The 17268-nt window shown below is 39.4% G+C and overlaps 2 protein-coding genes across 4 annotated transcripts; one reads left to right on the forward strand and one right to left on the reverse strand.

The window, feature by feature from the left end:
- Positions 1–283: 283 nt before the first annotated feature.
- LOC111326391 (ectin) lies at positions 284–4732 on the forward strand. The gene is made up of 5 exons (XM_022930373.2): positions 284–430; positions 1475–1559; positions 1941–2114; positions 2881–3051; positions 4393–4732. The coding sequence occupies exons 2-5, from the start codon at positions 1490–1492 to the stop codon at positions 4554–4556; spliced, it is 579 nt and encodes a 192-aa protein (XP_022786108.2). The 5' UTR covers positions 284–430; positions 1475–1489; the 3' UTR covers positions 4557–4732.
- A 1651-nt stretch (positions 4733–6383) lies between these two features.
- Positions 6384–16872, reverse strand: LOC111326357 (versican core protein-like). Of its 3 annotated transcripts, none has more exons than XR_015994173.1 (4): positions 16432–16872; positions 10025–10139; positions 7272–8349; positions 6384–7116 (listed from the first exon to the last, which is right to left on the reverse strand). XR_015994173.1 is itself a non-coding variant. In XM_088741624.1 (4 exons), the coding sequence occupies exons 1-4, from the start codon at positions 16786–16788 to the stop codon at positions 7436–7438; spliced, it is 711 nt and encodes a 236-aa protein (XP_088597750.1). In that variant the 5' UTR covers positions 16789–16872; the 3' UTR covers positions 6384–7435. The 3 variants fall into 3 exon arrangements, 2 of the variants coding, with proteins under 2 accessions (XP_088597750.1, XP_088597749.1); XM_088741624.1 differs by having other exon boundaries at positions 6384–7447; positions 8123–8349; XM_088741623.1 differs by having other exon boundaries at positions 6384–8349.
- Positions 16873–17268: the final 396 nt, after the last annotated feature.

The raw sequence follows: 17268 nt of genomic DNA on the forward strand, positions 1-17268 counted from the left end.
AAAAAACTGCAGGGAATAAATCCTGAATTCAACTTCTCAAAAGCAATTCTTGCCACACAATGGGTGAACATTGTCCGGCGGTAAGGCAGTTTTGGATCAAATAGAATCTGACAAAATACTATTGTTAAAGTACTGAGAAAAAAATCTCTCAAAAAGAAGGTGTTTGATCAGTGCAAGCAAACCAATGTTTAAACGGCTTATTAGACTTTAAAAGAAACAAAAGCGTGACGGTATGGCTTTCTGCAGTAAGTCAGCTGTCCAACTACAGGTAGACCAGAATGCCGCGGTTGTGGACCCCAGCTTTACTTTATAACAATAGCTCTCTTGAGACGTTTGAAAGGACACGATTTTGTGATAAAACTTTGTAGAAAGTGCAGAAGACATCTTCGTGTTCTGATCAGAAGCCAGAAGTAACAGCAGCTCAGTTGAGGTAAGTTTCTTTGGAATAATTGTGCCTAACTCAGTTGCTTTTACTGTCTTTGTCTGATTTTGAATTGATGAGAAAAAAGGAAATTTCCTCGTTCTGAAATAATATATTTGTGAATGTATATTTACCGTGGAAATCCCGTTTCGATTCTAGAGATACAATCAAAACATTGTAAAATATACCTTGAAATCCCTTTTTTAGTTATTGTTTATCCGTCCATGTTCCCTTTATCGATCCTTTGGCAAATCACAAAAAGGAAGAGAAATATAAAATTTCACATGGAAAGTTAACTGTGATGTGTCTTCTCACTGAATGGGGCAGGTCGGGGGGGAGGGGGGGGGGTCTCACGTCTTCAAGCGCCCCGCTCTTCCGTCCTCAACACATTTGCCTTTCGTTTCCCATCAGTTAGTCAGAACAACTGCATATCAGCGACTAATGATCGAAAGTTTGCATCTCTGATCTTTTATTCCTGCCTTTATGAACTTTCCGTCTACCCGTTCCAGCTTTCTCTCTCCCTTGCGTATCTCTCTCTCGTTCAACTCTCATCCCCACCAACACCCCTCCCCCCCCCCCCACAAGAGTTAAACCTTCAGATCATTCGACAATATTCGTCAACTTGGAGTAACTTAATTTACAGATGCGATTTGAATTTGTTGTAACTGATGAGAAGTTGATATAAACGAAATTAGAATCCAATGCACAAGGAATACAGTGTAACCAAATTTTCCCGAATATAAAAAGAACGACGAGAGTGAAAATTGTATGTTTTAATTGCACACAACGCATAAGGTTTTCTTATCAGATGAAGGCCGGCAACCTCTTTTACAATGATTAGAAGTTTAATTGGGTACACATTAATCCTCGCCAAGTGCCGCATGTTGCAGTTAAAGACTGTTGTACTTGCTAAACAATACGCTGTCTCCTGAACCTACTTCGATGACAACGATTCGATTATAAAATGAAGCGATTTAACGCCAGATTGAAATTCAATTTAACTAACTTCTTTTTTCATGAAATAGTTAATATTGGTAATTTTCTTTTTCACAGGTCTCATTGACTACGATGCTAAATTGTTTTTTTTCGTCCGTGATTCTAAGCACTGCGGTGTTGAGTTTTTCGCAGCCAGCATATGGTTCGTGTGGTTTTTTTCTTGGTAATTATAATTTTCAAGCGTCCTTAGTGAATGAAAACATCCCAAAGATTACATTCTTCTTATGAAATATACTTTTACCATGTATGAGCAAGTAAAATCTTTTTCCACTGAGTTTTTTTAGATAGAAATATCTGCGGGCTTCAAAACTTTCGTTTTTTTCTGTTTCATCGTCATTTTTTTACTTGAGACATGAAAGCTTTATCCAACCAGTCCATTTGTAAGTACTTCGCCGGCGTCAGATATCAATTTAACAATTTTCGACGTAAAGGGTTCTGCTTGTTTGTTCATTTGTTTGTTTGTTGTTGCTGTTCTTTTTCTTTAGTTTTGATCCTTTGTTTGTTTCTTTATTTGTTTTATCAGGAGCCGGATTTTGCGACAATAAAGTGAATGGAAACTACCGAGATCCTGATAATTGTTACGGATATATAGCTTGCTCTAATCAAATCACGTACAAAATGAGCTGCAGCGCCGGCCTAAAATATAACGAGACATTAGACCAGTGCGATTGGCCACAAAATGTGCAATGCAGTCCAGGTACAGTATATCTATAAATATAGAGGCAAGACCGATATAACGTAGATAGGTAAATTTTAAGACGGACTACGTTGTATCGGTCTTGCCTCTATATTTATATTTCATATTCGTTATTTTGGGCCGATCAGATCATCGCTGATCCAACGTGCAAGAGTAGGAGTATCGTCCACGGTTGCCTGCTGAACATTTCACAGTATTATATCTACCATTCTCCACATCACTTTCTAAAAGAACTTTTCAACAGGACGTCTCACTGGCAAAAACATTTGGCAAAATATCTTACAAATTACTAAAGACAAACATCAACCTTTCCGCTCAAAAAATTTAAACTTAAGACTTCAGTGGTCGCTTATGGGAGCTTAAAACCAATGGAAAAGTCCAGTTCGGTAACCCCAAGGTTGGTCGCGGTCGCTTACGGGAACGGTCGCTGACGGGATTTTACATTGGTGGTCGTAACTAGAGCCGGTTGCTTACGAGAGTGGTCGCGGGGAGAGTTCCGACTGTAGTTTGATTTTTTTATCTCAAACCAAAAGAACTGAGACGGGAAAATACAAATATAACATAGTTTTAAATGCTTTTGTTGATTTCTAGCGCAGTTTTTTTTTTTAAGTTAAGTTTTTTTCTTTCTTATATTAATTTTTGTTTCATTTGTTTTTTCGTGTAAATAATTTTTGGAAAGAAAGGTTCGGGGGTTTGGAATTATAGTTTATGTTTTGGGGCACGCTTTCTCACTTCGGGTGCCTTCTCGACAAAATCTTTGTTTTAGTCGACGGTGGCTGGTCTGACTGGAGTACCTGGGGTCCCTGTAATGTTACCTGTGGCGGTGGAAAACAAGCGCGAAACCGTAGCTGCACCAATCCCCCTCCATCTAATGGTGGCAAGAAATGTACTGGACTCGACACAGAAACCCGTCAATGCGGAAATGTGATTTGTCCGTGTAAGTACAGCTGCAGCTCCACAAAGCTGAAGCTACTTGTGAGCCAAGCTTTTGCGGTTTATTCGCTTAGACGCTCTGTAGTATGCTGTAGACTTTGGAATGATCTCTCGGAGTCTCTTTTTTTAAGAAGCGAATTAAAAAGAGGGAAGCAAGGTGCCACAATCACTAAGCCTCTTATTGCTCGGGCAGTTTCCCAGCCTAATCTTCCAGTAAGTAAATCAGAGAAAATTTCTCCAGAGAGGAAGAGTTGTTTGGAGTCGCCTTTGCAGTTTTAAACCTTCTCCGCCAGAATGGGTGACAACAGGGCATTAACAACCGTTACCAAGTTAAGTTAACTAACAGCGAGGTCATTTGATATCAAAAGGGATCTCAAATGTGATGGTGTTTATGATGGCCATATTGAAAACCCAGCCTTATTCACAGCACACTTGCCAATGTTTTAATTGAATAGCGCTTGAAAGAGTACTCTAGAAGAGGTGGAACATAAAATGTGGTTCTGATAGGTTTTACTGTGCTCGCACTAGGATTATTAGGTTATTGTGTTAACAAATATTAACTTCCGAATAGTATGTTCAGGACGAGAAGAAAAACTCACTGCAAACTTCTGCTAATATTTGTTGCCCCTCGAATATCGGAAGCTGATGTCTTGTTTTCAACTAAAAATCAATTTTAATCATAATGATTTTGGAATTACGCTTCACACCACTTTGTTAGAGAAGGACTGAATAACCCCTGGAGCCCATTACCCTGAGCTTCCATTTCAGTTGTACCCTTGAGTCAACCCTGTCCCGAATCTTTTTATTTTTAGAACTGAGATATCTGCGGGGGTTCCTTAATCTTTCAGCACTTTCCACCATTCTTGAAATAATTTCGTGCGGCCTGCAAGTGACACAATAGAGACGTAACACAATAGAGACGACAGCTCTCTTATGATTGGCTATTATAAAAACACCCGCGAAAACCGCCGTGGGAGGTGCTTCTAAAAATAGAAAGATACGGGACAGGGTTGGCTCAGAGGGTCAGTATGGAAGATGGAAGCTCCACGTAATGGGCTCCTGATAACCCTCAATCCTCAATACAGTTTATATGCCAATTTAAAAATGTATTGCTTAATAATAATTCTATCTCCTGGGGGAAATGTTTTGCTGTCAATCGTCAATGGTCTAAGGCCCTAACATTAACCACCAACCACCAGAATCGGTAAAAATGTACCTTCAACCTTTAAAGCCACACCCCTATTAACATCCTCATATATCCTGGAGAAAATACGTTTTTTATGGTTCCATAATCATTCTTCTCTATCAATTCTAACGTGTATAAACTGATTTGTGATCTTTTCAGTTGACTGCACAGGAAAACTAAATGGAAATTACAAAGATCCCAATAACTGCTTTGGGTACATTGCCTGCTCCAATGACGTAGCGTACCAGATGCCGTGCCCGCAAGATCTCAAGTACAACGAGGCAAAGGATATATGCGATTGGCCAGAAAATGTCACCTGTTAAACGGGATTTACTTATCAGTAAACGATAAAAGCCGGATTTTAATCCGGAGTGAAACTGCGAAATAATGTTGCAACGGATGATCAAAACAACTACATGATATTTTGTGGGCAGCGTGTTGAGTTTCTTCCATTTAAACTGCAATAACAAACAAAAGTAAATAAAAGAGAAAGAGAGTCTTTGAGAGAAAGATATTATTGTTCCTTTACGCTACCGAAGATAATGCAGCTTTCATTATTTCCCATTCGTCGGAGCAAAGTTTAGCTCTAATGAAGAGCCAATGTGGCTCAAAATCCTAAATCTACTTTCAAGTTGGCTGAATTGACTGAATTGTTTTGTTATTAACGAAAAAAAGGAAGTCCTCCTTTGACATTCATTAACTGACTCGTCCATTTGATGTTTTCAAAATCTAGATTCAAAGAGAAATGTGTACAAGAGGGCAATATAAACATACCAGAAACTAAATATTACGGGGGAAGGGTGATGGTACTAAGTTGCCGCGCGATTGTCCTGCGAAGCATTTCCCGCGGCCAGACTTTGTTGTAACAGAAATATATTGCACTTTGCATTGTTTTTTGTTTTGTTTTTGTTTTGTTTTGATTTATTTTGTTTTCAGCCATCATAGACAAAAGGAAAAGGACAAACCGAAGGTGCTCCTCCTCAGGATACCCCAGTCGCATCGAAGTAGGCCGAGAATTTAGCTCGAGACTAACTAAAGAAGTGAAAATTAAACGACTAACTGTAAAATCGCTTCTTCTAGCCTTCCTTTCTTTAGCAAGCGACAATCTTTTGCAAGAATCCAATAACTGCGGCCGCACAAGTGGTTGCTACAAATTCGATACAGAGGGCATATTCAGAGAAAGCACAAGTTGTAGTTGAGGTGTCGCCATTATATCCTTTTAAAGTGCACCTAAACCCAAAATTTTTTTCTCGCTTAACGAAATAAGCTTATTTTTTGGAGTATTTCAGTGCAAAAATTTTTTAATTTGCTCAAATCTTTAATTTTCTATGCCCAGTCAAAATACGAAAAATCGGCCGCCATCTTGCCCCACGACCGAGTTTAAAGAAGAATGGCTCTAGCGGGTAATGTGACGTCAAATCGAGAACACGAAAGTCTGCATCTCACACATTTTCACTTGTTTGGGAAGATTGTCGTCGATATTGTCCGAAATATGCCGACTAGGTGTGTTGTATGAAGAATGTATGAAGCGCGATACCCTCTTGCATATTTCGCACGTTGCTACATCCTTCTACAACACACTTAGTCGGCATATTTTCGGACAATTATCGACTACAACCTTCCCAAACAAGTGAAAATGTGTGAAATGCAGACTTTCGTGTTCTCGATTTGACGTCACATTACCCACTAGAGCCATTCCTCCTTAAACTCGGTCGTGGGGCAAGATGGCGGCCGATTTTCCGTATTTTGACTGGGCATAGAAAATTGAAGATTTGAGCAAATAAAAAAACTTTTTGCGCAGAAATACTCAAAAAAATAAGCTTACTTCGTTAAGCGAAAAAAACTTTTTGGGTTTAGGTGCACTTTAAAACAAAATTTTAAGAGTAGCGCATGGTTTGTTCTGTCTAATTCAAAAGTGCACGTGAAAAGAAGATTCCTAAAAGATGTTCAAATCTATGAATCATTACTTTCTGTCTTGTACCCAGTTAACAGGTAGGGTAAAGCTTGTAGCTCAAGGTGTTCTCTGACTCTGAGGAACCGACTAATGTAAAGAACATGGATGTGAAGGGAATTTCTTCGTCAGTTTTCTTGCAGTATAGTATTTTGGTCAACTATGCATTAAACTTTACGTTCAGCACGAAACCATCCGAAAAACAACAAAACACGATCTTTATTTGTACTTTCTCTTTCCCTGAAAAGGTATTGAAAATAAAATCAGAGTACCGGCTGCCTGTAATAACTATAGGGGCTGGCGGAGCCAGGCAGCAAGTTGACAACAGCATTAAATGAAAATAAATTACAGGTCAGCAAGATCGCACAAATGCACATATAATAAGAAAGGGAAAAAAAAGAGGACTGAACGCTATATAATAGGGAGTTTAAGCAAATCACTACGGCTAGCGCTGCTACGGCTATTGTGGTTGACGAGGCTTGGGGAGAGTACGTCGCCGTAGCCCGCCAAACTTCAACTTTAAGCAACGCGAACTACAAACCTAGTACGGCTGAGAAGTTTAAAACCAATAAATTAAGCGTCTTCGCGGTAGTTTTTGCACGTCTAAAAACTCAAAATGACTTCGTTCAAAGGGACAAGGGATTCCAACGTTTGGAAAAAAAAATTTTAAGCGATCCTGTGCACAGTGAATGAGTGAATTCAAATATTTAAGCTTACGTGTTGCAAAATTGTCAGTTTGGAGCTTATAAACACCAAAGCAAAGTTTCTACACGGTCCCTCGTAACCCTCGTCATTCCTCGGCTTCAGCTTTTTGAATTTCAAGTAGTCTTTGAGGTTTTAAAAGGAAAAGTTAGACTTTCTACTAACGCATTTCTCCTTGCGTTCGCTGCGTTCTCCATGTGCACACTGCTTCGATACTTCGACAAACCCGGCTGCAAAAATAAAGGCAGATTCACTCGGTAAGGGACAGCAAGCTTGATAAATATTCCCGATAAGCTATTTTTAAAGATGTTAAGTGTATTTCAATAGTTAAAATTGCTCAGGAGAATGTATACAGCGAAGAAAGAAACAAGATAAGTTCACGTACCACAGACTACGCCGAAACCTTCCCACTCGCGTAGAAGGATTTCCCGCTACTGCTGGATGGGTACCACTGACATGCGCAAGGACTCGTTTCTGGACAATTTTACTTCCGGTAGCCGTAGCAGCGCCAGCCGTAGTGATTTGCTTAAACTCCCTAATATTACGCTCCTACGGAGAAGTCTGAAATAGTTCAATTCCTATCTGAGTATAAAATCTTAATATAAGAGAAGCACACAGTAATAGTTATGACAACTAATCACATATAATAGCATTATATGCATATCATAAATTATAGAAGAAAATGTTTCAAGGCTACGAAAGGCTTAGAAAGCGACAGAATTTAACGAGAGACTGATTTACTAGATAACTTGGGAAATGACACAACTGCAACTTAGGATAATGTGAATGCAAGTGACTACTAATCTTTAACAAGATCGCTCATAACTTATTCCTTCAATTTTGAAAAACAGAAGGCTTTAGAACATTCACACGTAGAATTCCATACTAAGGGGCCCTTAAATCTTGCAAGCCAGCAGAGTTTCCTTGGATTTTTCCCATAACAGCTTGTAGTAAAATAGATAAAACTGATACAACACAAAAAAGACGAGTGGTAACCAATGGATTTCCAGTGTGCGTGATTTACTACGGATTAGAAGATTAGAATGCCTCCCTTTCGCAAACAAAACCGGGATCTCCCGCGGAATTATCACAATGAATGTCATGCCAGCCATTGTTCCACCTTCCGCCATAGTGTGTCCCATTAATCATCTGAGCACAATTTACATGCTTATTGTTTGGTTCATTATGCTCCCACTTGTTAAAGGACAGAAGGGAGCCATCATCCCATTTCCAAACCTCTTCGTTGGCTGGATCTCGACTCAGCCCAATCCACACGCGGCTGTAATCAGCAGGAAGGACATCGCTGGTGACAAATTGGTGTTTATCGGCATTCTGAAACATTACCAAGTTACCGTTGAGCGCTTGGCAGCGTAATTGAGCTTGGACCCTGTTTTTCTCCACTTGGTTGAAGTACTTGTAACAATTTGACTTGAAAAGCTTCCACCCCTGATCGACATCACAGGCTGTATCGAGAAAAATAAAGCCGTTCACATACACATATGCCATTTATGAGATAAATTGATTGATGTCGTTTATCAATGGTCAGTAGACTGGTTTGTGTATCACTTTTTGACGACTAATACCTTTTCCACGAGATGTTAAAGGAACTGAAGAAGCCTGCTGTAGGTAGACTAAACGACATTCCTTGCTTTCAGTCGATCATAACACTATTCCTATTGTTCTATATTGCGCTTTTTTTGAAATAATGGTGCCATAAATGATATATGCATGTAGAAGTAGAAAAGTATCGAAAAAAAAGTTATAATCATGTATAACATGTTTCCCACGTTTTAAATTTGTTAAAACCGCGTTTGTTTCTTGAGTACACTTACGCGAATAGCTATTTGCAGTTTCAGAAAGCCTGGGACAGTTGCTCAAATCTCCCATCTTAGGTTGAATAAGGTAACTGATCAAAAGCTACAACTTTCCGCCAAACAATAGCATCATAGTATACCTAGCTATCAGTAAACTTCCCTTTCGGTTTCGAAAAGATACCTAAAATTGTCGTAGCTAAAGTTTTTTTTTCTGATCACGCCATTTATTCAAACTTATCAGGAGGTTTCAAAAAAACTCGTCCAAATACTCGTAATTACCACATAAGCTAAAAATCTGATTCTTACAGAGGAGGTAATCAGTTTTTCCCTACAGGAAATTGCATAAAACCAAGTACATTTTGTAGTTTTCGGGCGCGACTGATGTGCGAAAGTTTTTGCAATTTCAAACTTTTTGAAAACATCATGAATGACGATAAATATTCCCAAGGAAGTCACCCTGGTTGTAAAGTACCCCTCATACCTTTCAACAAGTTGTAAAATCCTCGCATGGTTCTCGTGAATCGATCATAATTACAATAATGATCGATGAAGAACAAACCATTTACCATTTACCATTTTAGAGATTGACAATTCTTATTTATGTTAAAATCTTATATTTCAAGAAAGTGCCATGCGGAAATTTTTTTCACCAATGACCAATAGGGGACCATATATTATGTTAAGTTGAACTTTAATTTATTACAGTTTCTCCAAATCAAGATTAAATTAAATTACTAAATAGATGCATAAATAAATATCTAGACATAAACATAAACAGAATAAATAAATAATGATGATGGAGAGGCAGCATCCAAAAGCGTCCTAGGCACCATACGAGGGATGCTCCCCAGTAAGATATAATATTAAAACCAGTTATCATAGTATAGGGTTTGATATCTAAGTATTACATTGAATCAAATCTAAAAGTTGTAAGTATTACCAGGGAATGAAGTAACTTTATGTTTAAGGCTAGAAATACTAGCAGAATCCTTTATATTATTTGCAAGACTGTTCCATTCATTCACAAGACGGATAAAAAAGCTATATTTAAAAATTTTTGTTCTACTGTACATGCTGACTAGGTCAAGAGAATCATTCTTCCTTAAGTTATAATCTACACTACGATCTTTACAGAATAGCAACTTATCAGAAATATCCATATCATAATGCCCATTCATTAAATTGAATAAAAAAACAACATCCCTGATGTATCTTCTATGAAATAAACTATGTAATCTTAATTTCTTTAATCTAACATCATGATCCTCATCAGATTTAAGAATAAACTTAGACGTAAACAAGGTAACTAAATTAATGAACTTACTGTGCTCGCAGTTTTTTCCGCCATAGTTTCTGGTGCAAGTACACCTGTAGTCACTCATTTCATTAAGTCTTCGACAAGCGCCTCCGTTTTGACAAGGAGAACTTTCACATGGATTCTTCAATGAAACATTTCAAAAGCAATAATAAAAATAACTTTTTGACCCCGAAAGTCTAATAGACTGTCAAATAGAAATTCACACGGGTCTGCAAAATCTGCGAGCCACGGTGCGAGCCACGGTGCGAGCCATTTTTGCGATTATTTTCTTTTTTCTTCGATTGGTCCAGGGTCTGGAAGGTCGTCGATCATTTCGCGCCCGACTGTCACTAAACTATCGCTTTAAACCGCCCGCCTGCCCGCCCGCCCGCCATCTTGACAGCGGAGATGATCAGGGGACGAGCATAAACGGTACAACCTCGCTCCCAGGGTACTCTCTCTTTCCCGGGAAATTAATTTTAAATTTAGCTACAAAACTGCTTATAAAATATTCCCAGAAAAAATCCTAATCTCGCTTCGGTTGCCAGAACTATTGCTGATGCGTCAAATATGAAAAATGCTCTAAACATCTGTACATCGTGCCAAGTCTTGCGTCATAGTAATGGCTGTCCTGAGTTGGACGAATTTTTTTCTTTTTTTCATATTTTTGTTATTTAGAGAAAATTTATCTCTTCAAATCGCTCAGGATCCGCAAAAAATAAAAACGAGGCGACAAAAATTAATTAAGGTTCAAGACTTGAGTGAAAAAATTTTCTGAGAAAAGCGTACAGCTCCACTACCCCACCGCTACTCGAATGGGTAGCTGAATGGACTCCTATCATTCATTGATATCGACGTGGAAAATTATTCAAGAGAAAGGAGAACAGTACTTCCAGGGCAACTCCGTGTATTGGCGTCAAGAATAGTGAGTAAATCGCGTAATTATAATTACAGCTTCGCTCTTTAGTGAATCAGAATTATCAAAACTCTGTCGGTTGACTGACTGCTGCATGTGGTTTTCTCGTCCCTCAGACAAGTCCTTTTTCAAAACTCGCCACCAGAGTAGCAGAAGCTGGTTTCGAGATATCGTTCGACCCACCAGCTGACGGTAAATGCTTCTACTACGCCGCTTCTTCTCAAATCGGATTTAGTCCGTCAACATTGACTGCTGTCATGAGGGTCGGAAAAGGGGGGTGTCATGCATGGTTCACGGGAATTAAAATCGAAAATTCACGGTTCACGGGAATTAAAACAGACTTTTCACGAATCACGCACAATTCAGCGTTTGCTTTAATTTTTTCACCCAAGTACTACACAACTGACGTGTCGACCATTTTGAACTAAATTTACACTAATTCACAACTGTATGCCTTAGTCTACACAAACAGAACTGGTTACACTTCATTACTTGTAATTCTTTGGTGTTGTGCGTACGTGCAAGAACAATATCTTTTTCAATATTGTCAAAGGTAATAATTGCCTTTGTGCAAGTCCAATTTGCGACTATCTTTTATTTAATAGAAAGAAACATAAAGTTAATTATTACCTAGGTATGAAAGACATGCAGCGTGACATTAATTGATGCAATGTCTGTAATTGTTAGGGACCTTAAGCAACCACGAGGGCGACAGCAACGAGGACGTGGAAAAACAAGAGATCTAATTGGCAGAACAATAGCTCAGCACGAGCGTGCGTTTTGAAACTTTGTACATTTCTTAGCCGTCCTATGCAAAACAACAACATAAAATTGCCAAAATTTGCGTCGTCTGCGAACTGAAACCGCGACGGCAAATTATTTTAATTTCCATTTGGAACTCAACGCTACTTTTATACGTCATGCTGAAGTTGAGCTGTGGCGCCATATGAGACAGTAAGCTCCTGCAGCCATGTTTGAAACTCTAACTAAGAGTAGAAATTCATTTTTTAATCGGAGCCTTCCTTGGCGTTGCCGTCCTGACTGCTTAAGGTCCCTATGGAAAGATGACGAACCTTGCAGAACCATTCCTCGGTGACTGAACATGGGTCTTTCTTCATCCCACTGCGCGTGGGTATTTATTGCATAGGCCTTGATACCATCTGGTCCTTTCTCTAAGCGGCATAGTTTGATATCGACGCTGGACTCGAGGCCTCGTTTTTGAGCTTCCTCCCTGAGGCCTGCATGTTCTACCACATGCTTTACAAACGCTTGCAAGGAAGTAGTTACTAAAACAGGGAACGACCCACAACGATCTTCAAACGACCGGGAACGATCTCAAAACGACCTACAACGATCTCAAAACGATCTCAAAACGACCTACAACGATCCCACAACAAAAGAAACCCCTCAAGAAAAAACATCAAAAACTTAACTTTTGAAATAATTTCGAAAATTGAAAAGCATACTGAATAGCAAACATAACGACTGACAACTACCCAGCATACCTTTGATAGTCCGGTAACACATTCATAAGGTTGTTAAAAACAGGACAAAATAAATGAGCAAATGCAGCTTTTCACGAGAAAGAATCTCCATTCAGAGAAACGTTTGTAGGTCCGATCGACGTCTCTTCGGCCACAGGCAGCCCAAGTTAACTACCAGAAAAGCGGACGTGACTCTTACAGTGTTGCACAACGTTTTATAATTATAAAGGTTTGTATGGAATGTTATCGGTTTGCCTTAAAAGAGAGAAAAATGGCTTGTTTTGATGATAAAATGGATTTACCTTATTGCCTTGTTGTTTTCAGTCTTTGTTAATTACCAGCGTCTCAGGCCATTTTGAAGTGTTTTTGGTGAGTTAGCGCTATTTTGGTGTTCAACTGCTTTTTTTGGAGTATAAAACGTTGCGCAGCACTGTAAGAATCACGTCCGCTTTTCTAGTAGTGAACTTGGGCTGCCTGTGGCCGAAGAGACATCGATCGGACCTACAAATGTCTCTCTGTATGGAGATTCTTTCTCGTGAAAAGCTGCATTTGCTCATTTATTTTGTCCTGTTTTTGACAACCTTATGAATGCTTTACCGGACTATCAAAGGTATTCTGAGTAGTTGTGAGTCATTATGTTTGCTATTCAGTATGCTTTTCAATTTTTGAAAAAATTTCAAAAGTTAAGTTTTTGATATTTTTTTCAAGAGGGTTTTTTGTTGTTGAGGGATCGTTGTGGGTCGTTTTGAGATCGTTCTCGGTCGTTTGAAGATCGTTGTGGGTCGTTGTGGGTCGATGTGGGTCGATGTGGGTCGATGTGGGTCGATGTGGGTCGATGTGGGTCGTTTTGAGATCGTTATCGGTCGTTTGAAGATCGTTGTGGGTCGTTGTGGGTCGATGTGGGTCGTTCGGGGTTTTAGTAACTACGCTTGCAAGGAGCAGTGCTTTCCCGATAAAGGAATACGCACACGCTCTTTGCTACCAACATAACGCATTCATTGCATTTGAAGATGTTGTTGGATCCACATAACAGACAACACCTTCCAAAACTTGAAAAACGCTTCCCTCAATGTCCGCACTTGTACTTTCGCTCGCCATATTTGACCATAAAATCATTACAGGTCACGGCGGAGTTATCCATGCTAGTCATGTGACGTCTAGACATGTCTAGGATTGGTAGTCTTGGTAGTGCGTGACGAGCGTGGCATTTTGTTTACATACTTGACCTTGAAATATCAAGTTCTGAATTCTGAAAGACATGACTTCTATGTACATTCGGAAAATTTCACGGAAAATGAGCTAATTATAGACCATGTTCACGAATCTCGAGAAATAAATTAGTTATTTCACTTATCACGGGAGTACTTTCGTTCACGGATCACGGGAAATAATTTCGTTCTTTCACGATTTACGGCAATTAAAAATAGGAATTCACGGTTCACGAAATACCCCCTTTCCGACCCTCTGTCATCTTTCAGTACTTGAAAAATCATCAGTTCGATGTAATTGATTTTTTATAGACATTTTTGGTCGATTTCATTCAGGATGGTTTCTTGATAAACCTTGAGTTGAATTGTCTTCGCTAACTCCTTTATTTCCTTTCTCTTTTTTCTAAAAAAAAACAACCTACCTGCCGTGTTTTTCCATGAATTTGTTCTTTGAAGAGTAAATGTAACAAATAAATTTATTTGATAGATACTGAGACTTACACACGACAAAAAGCCAGCGTAAAACTAGTACGTTAAATCCATTAGCCAATAGGAAACGCGAACGATGAATTTTCACAAGTGAAAAAACGTCGTTCGCCCAATCACAAACGAGGACGACAAAAATTCACTAGTACACATTCGAGGCCCTCGAGTTTCACTCCGACTCTTCAATCCAACATGGCTAGTTCAAGGTTTGCTTCTTTGGAAGGTTTCATTGAGACTTTTATTGAAGAACAAGAAAACCAGAACACAGTGAAGAAAACGAAACGAGACGTTGCTTTGTTTACAGAGTTCCTTCAAACAAAAGGAGAAGCAGAAGTGAAATATCTGAAATTCCTCCCGCCGAGCTGAATGAACTTTTGAGTGAATTCATTTTAAGCGTTCGCACAAAAGAAGGAGAAGGTTACGAAAAAGCACCAGTGGAAGAGAATCAGAGTATCCAGCGACTCCGATGATGACTAAGTTATGTACACTGTAAGTTTGCCTTGAATTTTGGCATATGATATTTCGAGGACTGGACTGGACTGGACTGGACTGGACTAGTAAAACGAGGACTAGTTAAACGCGCACTAGAAAAACGCGGACTAGTAAAACGCTGACTAGTAAAACGAGGACTAGTAAAGCGCGGACTAGAAAAACGCGGACTAGTAAAATGCTGACTAGTAAAACGAGGACTAGTTAAACGCGGACTAGAAAAACGCGGACTAGTAAAATGCTGACTAGTAAAACGAGGACTAGTAAAGCGCGGACTAGTAAAACGCGGACTAGTAAAACGCTGACTAGTAAAACGCTGACTAGTAAAACGTGGACTAGTAAAACGCGGACTAATGAAACGCGGACTAGTAAAAGGCGGACTTAACAACAACAACAACAACAACAAAAACAATTTCATACGAAGGCAATCACAAGACTTGATGGCGAGCCAATTTAGTGAGTGACAATCCCTGTTTGACCTTTAAACTACAAATGGGTTTGTCATGCGCCAGATACAAACGATTTTATAAGTTTAGGCTAAAAAAGAAAGAATTTTATTCAGCAGCTGTTCAAAATCTTAAAATACACTTCCGTCATAAATTTCACGGCAGAAACGCCGGAATTCGATGAATAAAAGTCGCATTAAATCTCCTTGTGTCTAGGTAGAAAGAGTCTCATTGACTTCAGCTTTTTGGTGGAAGAAAAACCGATTTACACACGCCATTGCAGAAAACAAACAAGCAGACAAACTCCAAAACACATATTTACATTCACTTACAATTTGACTTTCCGTGACATTTTAAAACGGAACAGAGGTAAATCTTCAAAGATTAATCGTCGTTGGAAATAAAAAATACTTTCCGTAAGATCTCTAACTGTTTTTCGTTTTACGAGAAAATCGTCGCATGATCATTTAACTCGTGTGTGTTTATCACACCAGTACTGCTGTTTAGCGTATGCCTCTTTACTCTTCAATTGACAGGTGTCACATCGTGAAAGTTACTTATCAAAAAAATGTTTCAAAATTTGCTCGGAAGCCTTTAATTATCTTTACAAATAAAAATGTTTCGACGAAAGCTTTCTCTTTAATTTGAAGAACCCGAATGATTTAGGGCTACAATTACGAGTTTAATTACGGAAAAATCCTCCTTGAACTTAACAATTTGATAGCGAGTGAGTTATAAAGAAAACAAACTTTATTCATTATTGCTTGATTGTTTTCATGATACTTCTCAACTCGTGAATAAAAATCGTACGCGCGCATTTTCCATGGAGTAATTTCTATGTAAATCACATGCTATGTGTAAATGTAACATAAAAACTCTTTACATTTTGACTGTGGCTCGCATGACTCGCCCCTTGGCTCGCATGACTCGTCCCTTGGCTCGCATGGCTCGCATGGCTCGCCCCTTGGCTCGCGTGACTCGCCCCTTGGCTCGCGTGGCTCGCCCCTTGGCTCGCGTGACTCGCCCCTTAGCTCGCATGACTCGCCCCTTGGCTCGCATGACTCGCCCCTTGGCTCGCATGACTCGTCCCTTGGCTCGCATGGCTCGCATGGCTCGCCCCTTAGCTCGCGTGACTCGCCCCTTGGCTCGCATGGCTCGCCCCTTGGCGCGCGTGACTCGCCCCTTGGCTCGCATGGCTCGCCCCTTGGCTCGCATGGCTCGCCCCTTGGCGCGCGTGACTCGCCCCTTGGCTCGCATGGCTCACCCCTTGGCTCGCATGGCTCGCCCCATGGCTCGCGTGACTCGCCCCTTGGCTCGCATGGCTCCCTGATTTATATTACTCAATTCACACAGCAATACTAGACCAAACTCATAAGTTCTACCGAAAAATAGTTTTCGAACTCACCGGAATGAAGTAATGATGAAAGCTTTCATTCGCCTGAAAGCTCACTGGCAAAGTGTGTTTATCGGAAGACAGCAACTCGCACAAAAGTTTTCCATTTCTTTCTGAGTGAATGCCAATGTTCGCAGAGAAACAATGAAGGCTTTTCAAACATTTCCACAAGCAATGTTTTCGAGTTTCTTCATAAACAACCTCAATCTTTTCACCATTAAGAGCGTGAAATAAATCAATTTTAAAGTTCGCAAACTGAAGTCTTTTCGATGTGACTGGCTGAAGATTTTCCTCTTCAGAGAGAAAAACAGCGTATACGTACAACATGCAAAATAAACACAAGGCGATACTAGACTTCCGAAAAATCATCTTAGTTTGGTAGATATCTTCATTTTAACTTACCCAAACATATTCAATAATGCTGTTATTTAACCTCGCATATGTTTAATTAACTGTTAGTAGAAAATATTTAAGTTTAGTTACTGCTGTTTATTCCCAAAGTCTTAGATGCAAAAGAAACATATGAGGGGTTTGTCAAAACAAAGGAGATAAATAATGAAAGGCACCCGGAGGGTTCGTTGACAAAAAATTTTTCCTGAAGGGAAAATGAAATTACTGAAGAACCAATTGGCAGTTCTCTTCAATTGTCAATATTGAAAAAAAAATTGCTTCTGTGAGAAAGAAGAGTTTTGTTGTTCATACTGTGTATACATATTGCAGATGTTGTAACTTTTTAGAACGAAATTTCCCACAGGAACTTCATTTTGGATCAAACATTATTCTTGATTCAAAGAATGTTTGCAAATGTTTAGCTGTCGATGTAATTCCGCAAGTCAGTGGTAAACTGAT

Source organism: Stylophora pistillata, chromosome 12 (assembly GCF_964205215.1).
Source record: "Stylophora pistillata chromosome 12, jaStyPist1.2, whole genome shotgun sequence".
Taxonomy (NCBI): Eukaryota; Metazoa; Cnidaria; class Anthozoa; order Scleractinia; family Pocilloporidae; genus Stylophora; species Stylophora pistillata.